Source organism: Strix aluco, chromosome 2 (assembly GCF_031877795.1).
Source record: "Strix aluco isolate bStrAlu1 chromosome 2, bStrAlu1.hap1, whole genome shotgun sequence".
NCBI classification, from domain to species: domain Eukaryota; kingdom Metazoa; phylum Chordata; class Aves; order Strigiformes; family Strigidae; genus Strix; species Strix aluco.
This window is the reverse complement of record NC_133932.1, coordinates 63,203,566-63,219,147: the sequence shown is the minus strand read 5'-3', so window position 1 is coordinate 63,219,147 and position 15,582 is coordinate 63,203,566. Positions and strand designations below refer to the sequence as shown.

General features: G+C 40.9%; 1 protein-coding gene across 5 annotated transcripts; it reads left to right on the top strand.

The window, feature by feature from the left end:
- NIPA2 (NIPA magnesium transporter 2) lies at nucleotides 1-13,536 on the top strand. 5 transcript variants are annotated; one of them, XM_074814994.1, is made up of 8 exons: nucleotides 1-281; nucleotides 2,874-2,930; nucleotides 7,674-7,732; nucleotides 8,115-8,337; nucleotides 9,996-10,052; nucleotides 10,813-10,903; nucleotides 11,526-11,686; nucleotides 12,567-13,536. In XM_074814994.1, the coding sequence occupies exons 4-8, from the start codon at nucleotides 8,199-8,201 to the stop codon at nucleotides 13,202-13,204; spliced, it is 1,086 nt and encodes a 361-aa protein (XP_074671095.1). In that variant the 5' UTR covers nucleotides 1-281; nucleotides 2,874-2,930; nucleotides 7,674-7,732; nucleotides 8,115-8,198; the 3' UTR covers nucleotides 13,205-13,536. The 5 variants fall into 5 exon arrangements, with proteins under 5 accessions (XP_074671095.1, XP_074671097.1, XP_074671096.1 ...); XM_074814995.1 differs by lacking the exon at nucleotides 1-281 and adding an exon at nucleotides 715-809; XM_074814996.1 differs by lacking the exon at nucleotides 2,874-2,930.
- Nucleotides 13,537-15,582: the final 2,046 nt, after the last annotated feature.

Here is a 15,582-nt window from a genome sequence, read left to right as displayed (position 1 = left end):
TGCCGGAACCAGCGGGCAGGGGGCGGCCGGGCCCGGGACACCGCCCGCCCTCGGGACACCGCCCGCCCTCGGGACACCGCCCGCCCTCGCCTCCCGTCGTTGTTGCCCGCCGCGCCCCGCTGCCGTTCCCCACCCTCCCCTCATGGCGGCGGAGCGCGCGGGCACCGGCCCCTCCCACCGCCCGCTCCGGCCTCCCCCTCCCTCCTCTCCTCCGCTTTGTCCGCGCGCGGCGGCGGCCGCGGGGCCCCTCTCGGCGGGGATGTGAGGGGCGGCGACCGCAGGTAACCGGGAAGAGGCGGGCGGGCTCGCCGGGGGGAGGGGGCCCGGCCGGGCGCGGGCTGGCTGAGGGGCGGGGGCGGCGGCGGGCCCGGCCGGCCCCTCGGGGGGCGGGGCGGGGAGGGGGGCGCTCGGGACGTTGGGGGAGGGCGGTCCCTGCGGGCGCGAGGCGTGTCCGGCCGGGGCGAGGGTCCCGCCGCCCGGGGCCCCCGCTGTGGTTCCGGCTGCCGCCCGCCCGCCTTCCTGAGGCTGCCTGGGGAGCGCCGGTGCCCGGGCGCCTCCCGCCCCGCCCCGGCTCCCCGCCCCCGAACCGCGCAGGGTCTTCGGCGGTTGGGGCTGCGGGTGAGGAGGGCGCGGGCCGGGGCGGGCCGTGCTTCCCCCGGGCGGGTGGGGGCTGGCCTGGCAGTCACGGCGCCGGGTGTTGCACCTTGACTGCAGAAACCCAGGGAGACCTTCGCCGTGTCGGTTTTTCCGTAGTGGGAAGCGTGCTGTGATTTGGGCTCTGCAGGCCGAGATTAAAAATACAAATCGAGGTATTTGTTAGGCGCTCTAGCTGGGCAGGTTGGGGAGTGATGGTCCGCTCGTTCTACCGGAGCTGTTGTACTTCTTAATGGAGCGTGCGTGCTGCTAGTCAAGGAGCTAAACCAGTTTGTCTTCGGTTTGGTTCAGGATTGAGTTTAGCCGAGGTTGAGGGTTGTGCAGCTTGGTTCCAGATCTAATTCAGCAGAACTTAGGAGCCCTGGCAGCATTTTGAGGTGGAAAAAAGTAACTTTAGCTTTGCATTGTAGTTCACAATGATGATTTGTGTTCGTTCTCATACTATGAAGATACTGGCTGGGTCTGACGTTTTTAATTCCCGGTTTTTTTTCTGATCTTTTTCAACCAGTCAACTTTACCATTTTCCAGCAATATCTTTAACATTCTTTTCCATTAAAACATAATAAACATAAGTTATCGTGGCTATTTCTGACTGCTTTTGATGTGCCTCACTGTTTACAGTAAGGGTTTTTTCCCCTGAAAGGTAACAAGTTTGTTGACAGGAAATTATTGCGTAAGTCTTCATCAGAATCATTGTAGTTAGAAACCAGTGTCTCACTGGTTCTGCTTTCATTAGTTATTAATTCTCAGGATAAAATCCCGACAAATAGAAAGTGGGTTATAGAAGATTAACTTTTAACTTATTATCTAAAATTTGAAACTACCTGTCTTAAATACTAAAGTTAGAACTTCCATGAACTTGCACTGGTGACTCATGCTGCTGAGAGTGGAGCTAATGTACTAGGTACAGCAAAGATGAAGCAAGTCATGTAATCTGCTCTTATCTTGAGTCTATTTTGATAGACTCCTAGGAAATACAGTCAGTGCAGTATCAGCTGTAAAGCACTGTCTGTAGTTTGTGTTTAGTTAATGAATAGCACTCTCTTTTAGTGAAGATACTTTTTAGTTTTATGTGAAAATGCTTTAATTGAAGGTCACTTTTTTATAGAGGATAATAACTACAAATAGCAAATACAAAGAAAAAGGTGTACAAAAATTTTTAGTGTGGCATTTTTCTTTTTTTTTTCCCAGTTTCTTAAAATGGAATGCTTGTTGCTTTTGCATTATATAAAGGATAAGTTTCACTACAGTTTAACTAAAGCTTTTAAAATAGGTAGCTTTAGAACTGTTAACGTATGTTTTGCTTTCTGAGTACTTGTGCTAGTGCCTCTAACATTATATTATATATATGCATATACATGACGTTATCTTTTATAAACAAATTTTTTTTTACTTTGCTGGTGTAAAATGTAAATATAAGTTTGCCCACTTGTTTAACTTCAATAAAGCTGGAAAACTACATCTGTATTTGGATAGACTTGCAGTGCAAAACTGAAGGTATTTTTTCCTAAAAAATGTACATAGAATCTTTGGGTACAGTATGCATGCATCTTGGCTTTTTAAAGATGTGTGACTAAGTTTCGAACCAGCAGCTCTTTTATCTTAATGCTATACTATATCTGCCCTTTCAGTGTTCTCTCTATACCTCTGTTTTAAAAGATATGCTCATGAGTTGACAGAACATAACTGAGGAAAAAGACTTCGATTAAAGTTAGCTGTATTTTGGGGATTTTAGTAATCTTACTGAGACTATTTGCCTGCCACCCTGGAGTTCTGTATATAAACATCTTCTAAAAACTCACTGTACCGAAGCCAGTAATTAAAATTTTGTGTTAGTTTTTGTAATGAAAGTGCCTTAGCACCTAATTTACAGAACAAAACTGAAAGGACTTGGATAGTATTTCAGTTTAACTTTAGCATGCTACCTTCTCAAGAATAGCTTAGATCGCAAGTCAGTTTCTTTGATAAGTGAAATGCAAAGGGCTGAAATAACTGTAACGCTTCAGGTGAGACGTACCTAAGGAAGATCAAATTTAAAATCACACTGCTTCGTCATTCAGGTGTTTTTTTAAAACAAAAATTCCCGTTTTAAAGCACAGGTGAGACAATGTGCAGTTTTGTGTGTCATGCATGAAAATGAGATTAACTTGAAATGATGGACATCATTTTTTTAGCTGAATTCTTAAAATGCCAATTAATAATTTTAACTTACATTTTAGAAACCTAACACTGAAATATTTAAGAAGCGAATGCCTCTGGATTTTGGAACAAAATTGGTATGTATAACGAGCCTTTGAAAGACTCATCACTGAACATTTGCATTTTTGTTGTTAGGGAGTGTTTCTGTTTCCTGTGGCTTTATGTCTGTGGAAGGGAAGAAGGGAACGTGTAATAGTCAATGCGACATGTAATAGTCAGCATGCATTTGTTAAAAGCAACTTGATTCAACCCCTTTTTCTTTCATTAAAAGCTTTATAGCTAGAAGGGCATCAAATAGGTGCTATTTCAATGTTAGAAACATAAAACTTCTCATGGAGCTCTTGTAAATAAGCAGAATTGAAAATAAAATACCACAGAGCAGTTCAAAAGATGCTGAATGCCTGTACCTGGAGTAAATATTACTAATGTCTTGTCAAAACAGACCTTTGTTTAAAAATCCTTCCGTGTGAATCATGCCTGAATCTTGTGCTGTTTAGTATTAGTGATCTGGCTGAAAGGACGAAGAAATAAGGGCATCGAGCAGGGAAGGGTCACCAGTGTGTAAACTCAGATGAATATTTTCAGGAAACATTTCCAGAAAAAAGAGATGCTTTTTATAGGAGTAAATGAAAGTTATTACACCCAGGCAGGAATAATTTGCTATACAAATACAGTTTAGAGAACAGTAGTTCTGTAGAAAAGAATTCAGAGGTTATACCAAGAGAGAAGTTGGAGAATCAACAGTAGATGATTGCTCAGGAAGGGCAAAGAAAACCACCCGTTTTGGGTTGTATGAAAAGAAGTATAGTCTTCCACTGTGTTGCGGAAGCATTAATAACTCAGCTGAAATACTGTATGCCGCTCTGGGAGTTGCACTTCATAAAAAAACGGTCGACTATTGGGGAAAGACCCAGAGGGTGGCAGGGCAGGAGAAGCCAAGCACCTAACTTGCAGAGTAATGTTAAGATGTGGGTGCAAAGGTAGAGGGAGTTGTATCTTTTCCAGGTCCAGGGTGGACAAACATTTGGTGGTAAAAGTGAAAATCTAGAAGTAGATCATTAGATAATGAAGAGTTCCTAACAGGATCAAAGCATGTCTGCAGTGTTTGTGAAGTTTCCTTCATAACTCTTTCCTGGGAGAAGCTTGGCTGAATTGTCTGTAATGAGGAGCAGCACATGGCAAAGGGTTGAAGTAAATGGCCTGTTAAGTCCTTTTTAGCTTAGTGACATCATCTTTTTCACAGTTAAGATCAGTTTTAGACAAGAAAATCATGAATTCTAACATTTAAATCTTTTAGCATATATTTAGATTACTTCTAGGAGAAAAGGCTGTCTACTGAACTCTTGAGGACTGGTGGCCAAGTAGGCAAAGTTGGAACAATCCACCATATTAACTTTCACTGACTGTAATTATTGCTTCCATACAATGTACGACTTGTGGAAGTGATACTAATTTTCTTTGGCTGATAACTCCCTCCTACTTATGCTTATCTGCTTTTAAATATAAAATATTATTTCATCTCATGACACCACTTTTAGTGGTTTTGAGTATTTAGATAGCTTATTTGTTACAATAAATACATAACATCTTTTGAGCTCTGTGTGTGTGTTGCTTTTGGGAAAAAAGGACTTTTGAGCAAAGACACGAAGAAGTCTTTCCTTGTGTTTTAGGCCAGAGAGACTGTGTCTTATCAGCATTTGTGATATTTCTTGATTATATCTTAGAAATAAGCAAACAAACTTTGTGACTAATCTGGACTTGCTTATGTCCTGCTGTTTTTTTCAGAAAGCTTTTTCTCCATCTCTCCCTGTCTGATAACCTTCAAAGTCAGTATACGTTTCCTGTGTTGTCTGTCATTGTACTGTTGCACACTGAGAGTTATGACTCATGATACTAGAAGATCCACAGGAAGTTCATAAATGGGTGGCTCTTCAAGGCATTGTAAATGTTGTAGCTTCTGTGGATAGGAGAGTCTTATCCCCTCATTACATCTCTGAAATCAGAGCAGCAAACTAGTATTCCTCCATGAAACTGCTAGTCTTGGATGGATGAGATATTCTCTGTGTTAAAATCAGCTGTGAACTTGATTAAAGAACCTTTGCAGAACTACACCAAATACAGCTAAAACCACTGCTAGCTTTAACTCCTACATTTTCTAGCTTCTCTCCTGTTTATAACTTAGTACTGGCTCTGGGTGCTGGAATGGGGCAGCTTTGGCACGTCCCAAAGCTGAAACTTGAGAGGAGTATTTATTCCAGAAACTGCTCATTTTGTGGCATTTTCTTATTTCCAAAGATGATAATTTTTCTTGATGATATTTATGAAGATGTATTAGTTCCTCTTATTTTACTAAGTCTTAGAGTTAAACTACTGATTTCCTGAAGGGTAGAACTTCCTGTGCCTGCTATTGCTTTGACTTTGAAGCTGTACGTGTAATTTCTACACATACAAATTACATCTGCACTGTATGCAGAGTGAACCAAATCTCTTCAGAGAGAAGTTGGGTTCACCATGACTGGGTGGCAGAAATGGTCAGCAAATGCAGACATCTGTATAAACCTTAGATGGAAGTATGGCAGTCCAGCCCAAGCAGAAATGGGACTGGCCATGTCTGTGAGGACAAATAAAGTTGGCAAGAAGAGCTAGGAGTAATTTATGTGAAGAAGCAGTTAAGATTTGAGTTGTTTACAAGATTAACAAAGTGGTTGACAGGGAATCAACTCCTCTAATGTATTTGGGCCACGGGGGAGAGTAGAACTACTAGTTTTGAAGTGTAACATCCTTAGGGTGTTTTTAAGTCTACATTCAGAAAATTGCCTGTTAGATTGCAAGTTTTCGCCATTCTTCTGCAATCAAATTCTTCCTCTACTCTGAAGAAAAGCAGTCTGTGCTTCTTCCCTTGTCTCTGAAATGAAGGGTGTCAGGACGGGACTAACTGATGCTCTTCACCTCTGTCAGAAATGTTTAAATGTAGAGGAAGCTATGCAAGCCAGGGAGAGAAGAAAAAGTGGTTTTCCAGTACGGTGAGTTCTGTTTTAGCAAAAAGCTGCACTAGTAAAAATACTCCCATTAGTAATATGACCATAGTAGCAACTGTTGAAAACACAAACTCAACAAAAGAAGCCCCCCTCCTGCAGGTGATGCTACACCAGCATCACATTTAGCATCAGCTGGAGCTGGAAGAAAACTCTTAGCTTGGTTACCTGAACAGCGTGACTTACAACTGCTAGAAAAGATGATAGAGTGAATGGTTGCAAAAGTCCCTTGATGTCTTTTCCTTGCATTAAAAAAATGCCTTTACCCTTCAGGGGACTGAAAGTCTTGCTTTGAATTCAAAACCAGCGAACTATTTGATACAGTTAGTAAGGTGCCTCGTTCCGGTCTGTCTCCCATCTGTCTCCCACACTGATTTGTCTTTTTTGGTTTTGTTTGATAAGTGATTTTGTATCATGCAAGAATCTACTTATTTTTAAAAGTTGCTAGAAAATTAAAGCAGACCCTTGCACTTCATTTGCTTAAATTTTTCCTACAAAATAAAATACTAAAAATTACTTTGCAAGGATTAAGGGAAGAGGATTTGAGAATTTTGCACTGTGGATCTTGCAGCATTTTGAACGGTGTCGTGTTGAGTGCTTATTAAATGGGACTGTTTTCCTATACTTCTTCACAGCGTAACTGAATGCAAGTTAGAGGATCTGTGTTCAGTTTTAATGTTAACCTACCTGTAGCTCTCTGCTAGGTTTTTCCTAGGCGTGTAGCAAATTAATCAAAGTCGGAAGCAGGAACATACAGGGAGGGGTAGTTTTGGACGAAAACAGGTTTTGAAGAAACAGGTGCAGGAATTGGAACTGTGAACTCCCATGGCAGATCGGAATATGATTTTATTTAGTCCTGGACTCCCAGTGGGTGCGTCCATCTCTGCCTGAGCATGAAAGAGGGTGCTGGACATTGCAGTGCCTTGACACCAGCGTTGTACCCCTGTTTGGGGAAGCTGTATCTCAACATCAAAGCTGTGGAATTCAGATTCCAGTAAGCACTGAAATGGAAACGTTTTATGCTCTTCTTTCCCCCTTTTTACTTTTAAATCAAAGCTTGTTAATGCAACTTACGTCATATGCCATGCTTCCGAGTATCTGGAAAATAATTGCTTAGGGAATTAAATGCTATTCTTGGCACATCTCTGATTGGTGTTTCCAGAAAATAAAAAATGTTTTATCTATGGGTGTTTTCTTCCTTTAGAACAGTTCTCTGTACTGTCATAATTATCAGTTGTCTTGAAATCAAAGCCTAAAAATAGTTTTAATTTCCCTTCATACTATAGAGAGGTTAATCACCTTGAAAATACTTCGAGCTTTTTTTCTTCAAAATTATTTGTAGAGGTACCTTAAATTCAAAATCTTGTGTGTTAGATGGAATCCAGGATATCCTCATTGCAGCTGGTAAGAGGAGAAAAGATGCACTGAGATAAATTTTCATGTTAAGCTGGAGGTTGAATATGTAAAATCTTGATTTCTAGCCTAAAAATTATCATCTTCTGCTAAGCTGTTGTTGAAAGTCTTGCCTAACTAAATTTGAAGTCTTGGCAGGCTAGGTGAAGGCTCTTAAACTGTAAACTCGTAATAATTACTGTAGCTAAGCTGAAAAGATGCTTTGTACAGGTATAAGAAACTAAAATATATCAACAAACAGATGCCTTATTTCTTGTTCCAGATTTGCCTGTTCGTTAGAGGATAAGTGCATGTGCATGCATCACAAGTTTGTTTTAGGGAAATTACTATATGATTAAACACCAATTCTAACCTTGTCTTTCATTTTTCTAGTGAGTTTATATGGAAGAAATGCTGTGGCTGTTCTAAAACTCTTGCTAACTGATTTCCATGTAAGTATTGTCTGTTACATGGTGTGCCAGACATGGATTTGTGTACTTAATGAAAAGTAATAAATCACAAAAATAAATTAAATAAATCACACATCTTTAAGTTTTCCTTAACTTTTTTCAAAGATCTTTTACTTGTTTGGGTTTCAGTTTTTATATGCCAGGTCAGAAATCCTTCCTTCTGTGTTCAGACTTGTTAGTCACTCTTCCATGGTTCAAGCTTACACATGCTTCAAAGATTGCCTTTTTTTTTTTTTTTTTTTTTTTAACATTCATATCAGAGACCATTCACAGGAGAACTAGTTAAATGAGCTATTGAGGATTTTCCTCCTTCCTACGGTATGTGTTTCTCCCAGTTTAATTCTGATGTGTTTATTTTGCTCAGGTTTCAGTGTTGCATCATCTTGTGTTGAGTAACAGAAGTTCTACTGTTCATTGATCAATGTGAGAGTCTTTAGTAGTTTACGCGATGAGCCAAACTCGTGGGAGATATGACTTCTGTATTGGTCTGGTGTTGGCTATGAGCTCCAGCATTTTCATTGGAGGAAGTTTCATCCTGAAAAAGAAGGGCCTTCTCCGGTTAGCTAGGAAAGGTTCCATGAGAGCAGGTAAATACATGTTTAAGAAACTTGCTGATAGTTAAGTTTGCTGTTTAACAGAAGATTACTAAACTTACGATCTTGTTTTGACTTTTTTTGTTTGTTCAAGGTATTTGAAACCTAAAACATATAGCTGATATGTTTTTTCTCTGGTGTCATACACCTAACTCTGTGTGTGATACATACTATTTAATTTGCATGTAATGCCCTCTAGGGACACTTGCTGATTCCTTCACATGTCAGTTAAATCTGAATTGTACTTGCAGATTGAACTTGGAACCAGCACTCCTAACTACATCTGTGCTCCTGAATGAGTGAATCTGGGAGAATGTTAACTGTGTTTGAGTGTCAGGAGATTGTTTTAGAAAAAATAAAATCACATGTAATGATCACATGTAACAAATAGAGTTCTTCAGTGGTTCATACTGGAACCAGTACTATTTAATATCCTCATCAATGACATAGAGAGTGGGACTGAGTGCACCCCCAGCAAGTTTGCTGATGACACCAAGCTCAGTGGTGCAGCTGATTCACTGGAGGGAAGAGACGCCATCCAGAGGGACCTGGACAGGCTCAGGGAGCAGGCCCGTGCAAACCTCATGAAGTTCAACAAGGCCAAGTGCGAGGTCCTGCACATGGTTGGGGCAATCCCCAGGATCATGCAGACTGGGGGATGAAGGGATTGAGAGCAGCCCTGCAGAGAAGGACTTGGGGGTAACTGGTGGATGAAAAACTGGACATGAGCCAGCAATGTGCACTTGCAGCCCAGAAAGCCAACTGTATCCTGGTCTGCATAGAGAGGAGTGTGGCCAGCAGGTTGAGGGAGGTGATTCTCCCCCTCTACTCTGCTCTCGTGAGACCCCACCTGGAGTACTGTGTTCAGCTCTGGGGCCCCCAACATAAAAGGGACATGGACCTGCTCGAGCAGGTCCAGAGGAGGCCGTGAAAATGGTCAGTGGGATGGAGCACCTCTCCTGTGAGGACAGGCTGAGAGAGTTGGGGTGGTTCAGCCTGGAGAAGAGAAGGCTCCAGGGAGACCTTATAGCGGCCTTCCAATACTTGGAGGAGACTCAAAAGTGGAGAGAGACTTTCTACCAAGGCCTGTAGTGACAGGACAAGGGGCAATGACTTTAAACTGAAAGAAGATAGATTTAGATGGGACAGGTGCAGCATCCTCAGATGATTCAGAGGGTTGAATCTGAATATTTTTAATTCAGTACCTGTCATCTCTGGTTCTAAAAGATGGTTGATCTCAAGATAAGTGATTCATGCTCCCTGGTTTGTACATGTAATCAACCACATAAGCCACACACGATTTCCACAAAGTAGCATTCTCATAAGAGACATAAAACTTGGCTTTTCGTGTCATTACAATGAGTTGAAAGATCTGTTTTTCAGGGTAATACAGATGTAGTGCCATTTCTAATACAAAAGAAATAAAATAACTAGTTTTCAGAGTAGGCTGTAAGAGACATACTAATCAGAAATGTGAAGATTTTATTTCAGCCCCTCTAACTATAAAGCCTAAGTATCAAAAGGTTGCCCATGTTTTTAAGGGCATGACCTGCAAAAATTATTTTGGTGATGTCATCAGTGACAGGGTGATGTCATCGACTCTTTGTCGATGTATGTTTTTAATGGAGTAGCAAACATTCTTTCAATTTTAGGTCAAGGTGGTCATGCGTACCTTAAGGAGTGGCTGTGGTGGGCTGGACTTCTTTCAAGTAAGTATCATAAATATAATCTGCTTTATATAATTTCATTAAATGACTGTGCCACAGGTGGCACAATGGTTACAAAAAAATGAGCAAGATGGGGATTCTGTGATGTATGGTAATGCTTGCTGTCTGGTGATTTGATGGGTGCAGCTCTAATGATTTAATATAACATCTCTCACACCAGAAGTTCTTTCATTAACTTAATTTTCCTCTTTGGGCAGTGGAACAAGGTAGACTTCAGACTTCCTGGTTCTCTTCACTAGCATATGCATTCTGGTTTTTGTCTTAGCAGAGACCTGCTTAGATACACAAGATTGTTTAGAGGGAAGCATATTTTGGGATGATGTCTATTTTCTAAACTTTTTTTTTTTTTTTTCATTGCTTAAACTCTGGACTTACTGGCTGTGTTCAGGTAACTATGGCTTAATGTATGCATTGCTCTGTATCCTGCTATTGCAGATTTCTCCATGCAGAAGTTCATGACTGAAGTTGGCAAGTTGGGGAGCTACGACATAGACACCAAAATAAAACACCTTCTAATTTGGCTGAATTAATGTTAATACCTGTTTTGGTCCCCTGGCCTGTTTTTAAGATATAGTAATGGGGGGTTTGTGGTGTTCTAGTACTGTTAGCTGAACGCTATAATTAGAATTTTCCATTGTTTCCTTACTGCATGTTTGTGTCTACAAGAACACTTGCACTGATTCACAGGTTTGTTACGCAAGACAGTGTAACTCCTTTTTTATTACTATTTATTACTCTGCAGTGGGAGCTGGCGAAGTAGCTAACTTTGCTGCCTATGCTTTTGCACCAGCTACGCTAGTGACTCCTTTAGGGGCTCTCAGTGTTCTTGTAAGGTAAGAAAAATTAACAAACAGCAATGTGATGTCAGAGAGAGAAGTAAAATATTTCTTTAGAAATGTGTCGCTGAATTATGCTGTAACAGATGTGGTTTGTTCTTAACTATACATAAAGTCTGCTTATAAACCTCAGGAGTACCTTTAAGTTTCTCCAGATGTGAAGCGACTATGCTCTAACAGCGTTCTAGCAATGCATCTACACCTTGATCTGTGAAAAGTTGTCATCTGCTGCATTTCAACAGAGTAGTATTTTAATTCCTAATTCGAGATAAGATTTTTGTCTTTTAAAAATTATTTTTACAAGTGCTTAGATACAGAGTTTTGGGGGAGGCAGCATAAAGAAGGGGTTTTGGAGAAAGATGCCAAATATTAACAGGTAGTTCTGTCCATGGCAAGTATCTTGAGATAGAAAATCAACTATGTAGCTATTCTAAGTAAATGCTTAATTAGTAGATTCATCATAACGGATTTATGGACCTTTAATATGTGTTCTTGCTCACCAAAAGCTGCACACTGTGTATGCTAGTGACCTGTACAGTCAAAGCAACCGGGAAGTTGATGAGCAAATGAATAAGATATTACTAATTCCATGTTTGCTGGTGCATTTTTTTCTTCTTAGTGCCATTCTGTCATCCTTCTTTTTAAATGAAAAACTTAATCTACATGGAAAAATAGGGTGTTTGCTAAGTATACTGGGATCAACTGTGATGGTAATTCATGCTCCACAAGAGGAGGAAGTAGAAACTTTGAGCGAAATGTCCCACAAACTAGGTGATCCAGGTAAGAAAAATGCTGGCTTGATCTGTAGGCAGCCCATAATTTCTTTATTATAGTTTCATTACCGCTGCTTTCAAGTTCCAGGAAGATAGCCCATGCCTGCTTCATGGTGCCAAAACAAAGTAGAGATTCGAGTTCTGTGACATAGTTCCATAGGGAGCTTTGCATGCTGCCAGTGAACTTGTCTGGCCTTGAACAGAGTGTCTTGATGTGAACCACTGAGATGACAGTTTAAACAAATGCAGCAGCACCTTCTATAATAACAGTTTTCATTGAAGTGTGTCAGTCTCTAAGCCCCCCCCTTTGAGCTATCTTTAAAATGAAAAAGGAGATGATGTGATAAGTGTCTGCTGAGAAGTGTAATCCTGGAGACAAGCTCTTCTAGATGAGGCACTCACAAATACATCTGCATAATACTATATATGCAAAGACAAATCCCATTTTAAACTCAAGGAAATAGCCAGCACAGAGATTAAAAGCTGATTTTAAGGAATGACCCTATTATTGGAAATCTGCCACTGAATGTAGCAGCCTGCCAAACTGTACCTCCCTAAAGAGCATTCAGACACAAGCCTGGATCCAGTGACATCTACACCTCAGCAGGTCTGTGTGGCAGGCAATATAGGAATCTCATCCTGTAGTCATCTTGCTGATGGACTGGTAAAGGTAATATGATATGTCAGAGTTTCATTCTTTGATTTAGCTAATTCACTCTAAAACCGTTTTAACTTTGATGTTGGAGAAACATCAAATGAGAAACATCCTGAACTCTTCTGTTTAAGCTGAGCCGATCACATTGTTAATGTTTTCTTGGTACCTCAGGGATGCTTTTGATACTGTACATAAGTAACAAGATTTTTTTTTTTCCCCCTGCCAACCACAGGTTTTGTGGTCTTCGCAACTCTTGTTGTCATTGTGTCTTTAATTCTAATATTTGTGGTGGGACCTCGCCATGGACAGACCAACATTCTCGTGTACATAACAATTTGCTCTGTAATTGGAGCATTATCAGTCTCCTGTGTAAAAGGTTTGGGCATCGCTATAAAGGAACTTCTTGCAGGAAAACCAGTGCTGAAACATCCCTTGTCTTGGATTCTGCTGCTAAGCCTTATTGTTTGTGTGAGCACGCAGATCAACTATTTAAACAGGGCTCTGGATATATTCAACACTTCGATAGTGACTCCAATCTATTATGTGATCTTTACAACATCTGTTTTAACTTGTTCTGCCATCCTTTTCAAGGAATGGCAACACATGGCGGCTGATGACATTATTGGCACCTTCAGTGGCTTCCTGACTATCATTGTGGGGATCTTTTTATTGCATGCCTTCAAAGATGTTAATTTCACCCTAGCAAATCTGCCTGTCTCTTTGCGGAAGGATGACAGAGAGGCAAATGGTACTTTGCTGAGCACATATGACTGCTTTAATCACGAGGAAGAAAGTTCTGCCTGTCTAGGTGAAATACAATCCACGGAGAGTCTCTCAGCCAGGAGAAATGGAAGTCTGTCAGCCTTCTGAAAATATCTACGTGTTACTTAAGAAAAGAGCAATTCTGTAACTCTGGATTTTTTTTTTCTGCTGTGAAATGTCTGAGCTTGTCTGGAAAACCATGTACTTTTTAACAGTCTGTGTAGACAATCGTTAATTTTTAAGTTTGATTAGTTTGGATAAAGAACACTGAAGGAGTTCTTATTTGCCTTATTTTTACTTTAAAAAATACTAAAATGACCTCAGACCACAGTTGGTTGTGTTGCTTAAGTTATGTGTAAATACTTTCATTTCATTCTTCTGTTTTAAGATGTATTGCACTAATGACAATTTTATCAAAAATAAATTGCTTTATTTCTGCATTGGTGGTAAAAAGATTGAAGTGACCCTGGATCCTTTGTACTTGAGCCCTGACTGAACACTGAGGGACCGTAAACAAACTCAGAGAGGAGCTGCAGTAACTATTCCTGTCCCAGTTTGTAAAAGAGGAAAAGGAGAGCTACCACCAAGCAAGACATCCTTTGAAAATACTGCTTAACTGCAGCTGTATGCTAAACTTGCAGGAGTTGCAGCAAAAAAACCCCCAACCTTACCAAACAGCATAACTGGCTGGCACCAACAAGGCAGGAGCTTCTGCTCTGCTTGGATAGGTGAGGTGGTAGCTCCTGCCATGCCAGGTTATGCAGGAGGAAGGATTGGAGTCGTTAATAGTAACCAAAAAAAGCTACTCCCTCTTCTGTAAAAGAGGTCAGGTTCTGTCTGTCTGCTGCGCTGCCGGGGTGCAGTAGAGCTGCGCTGTGTTTTTGATGTTACAGCTTCAACTCCCAGAACTGCAGTTTTGTTTGCAGTAACAGTTAGTGTCACAGCCAGTAAGTTTTTAAAAAAGGGCCAAAAATTGGAACATAATGTCATTGCTTAGAAAAGGGGTGAGACAGGTAGGTGGTAATTTAAGTTTGCAAAGGCAGAAAATAGTGATAGTTTTTATAAGCACATTTCTGTTATAGATGCGAAGGTTAGAAATTATTTGGGACAGACACAACCAGTTACTGCTGTAAGGTGTCAGTTTTAGGGTTTTACTGTTTAAGAGTAGAATTTAAGATTATTACTAGGTCAAAAAACAGTTCCCACCTGTGAAACTAACTGCTGCCTTCCTTTGGTACATGTCATATGTGTCAAGCAAGAAAAAGCTTCTTTAAATTCTGATTGAAGAATGGGACTTGAACTTCTACCTAATTTTAAGAGACATGACTCCAGCAGTGCTCAGTCATGGAAACACGGCCCTTGAATGCTGAGGCAGCAAAGAGCACAGGACCAGGGAGCAGCAGGGGAGCAGCCAAACGGCCCCGGAGTCACCAAATTCCAGGCTGCCACCTCCAGTACCAGAGCAGCAGCTTATCCAAACAGCAGGTTACGACTTCAGGTGGTGGAGTCTGTTACTTTATGTTGCAATAGGCACTTTGGCCTCGAGACCCAGTGTTTGATGAGAAGTAATGAAAAAATGAAAAAGTTAAGGCTTTTGTGCACCTTGCTGCATTTTTCCTTTTAGGTAGGAGAAGCAGTTACACCAGGTGAAGAGGTTTTAGCTCCCATCAAGTCTAATAATCCTGTTAGAAAAAAAAAGCAACCTACCTTTGAACAACAGGAAACAAACATCTCATAGGACTAATGTTTGAATTCTCTTAAACTCATACTAAATGGAAAAAAGTGATCATATAATGCTAGTACTTAGAGACCAATTCTCTTTCTTCTAAAAGTTAACTGGTAGGAAGTAGAACTTACTTTACTCACAGCGTTAGTTACTTTAAATTGTTCTTGAACAAAAAACCAGGTTTTATTAATTAACCACAGTGCCAAGCCAAAGCCTCAGGTGTGTGAGACTTATCTGAAAACCAATGATTATCTGAACAAATTAAGGAAGTTGTTCATTTCCTTAATTGAAGCCTGAAGCATAGGGAAGTATTTGGTTGACTAGAAGTCTTCTGAGAACTAAAAAGAAATGTTTCTTAAAGAAAACTGTCTGTTAAGCACCTTGTGAAAGAAATCCTGCAACAAGCTGGTTGTAGCGAAGCACAATGTTTCCTACTTGCATCTCCCACACACCGGGCAGCCTCCTGTGCGCTCCCACCACAACAGCAGCTCTTGAGCACAAATGTCCTGGGAAAAACGGTGATAGTAGAAACTTGCTTATAGGGTGCCTGGCAAATCTCTATCCTCTCTTTATTTCTTTCCTTACAAATCCAGTTCCCTGCCACCCCGGTACCTACACGTTCCTCATCTCTTGTGCTCATTTCTACCCATTACTGGACTCAATTCCATTGCGGTGAAACAGCTGAAAAGAGCTAAGCAGGACAAGAGATGTGCTGTAAACTAACCTTGAACTAGTAAGAAGGAAGGGAGAAAAAGGCGTT

Excerpts from the sequence above, each read along its gene's own strand:
- NIPA2 (XM_074814996.1), top strand. The coding sequence starts at position 8,199 with ATGAGCCAAACTCGTGGGAGATATGACTTCTGTATTGGTCTGGTGTTG. Across the intron at positions 10,904-11,525 it reads GCTCTCAGTGTTCTTGTAAG|TGCCATTCTGTCATCCTTCT; the intron begins GTAAGAAAAATT and ends TTTTCTTCTTAG. Across the intron at positions 11,687-12,566 it reads CCACAAACTAGGTGATCCAG|GTTTTGTGGTCTTCGCAACT; the intron begins GTAAGAAAAATG and ends TGCCAACCACAG.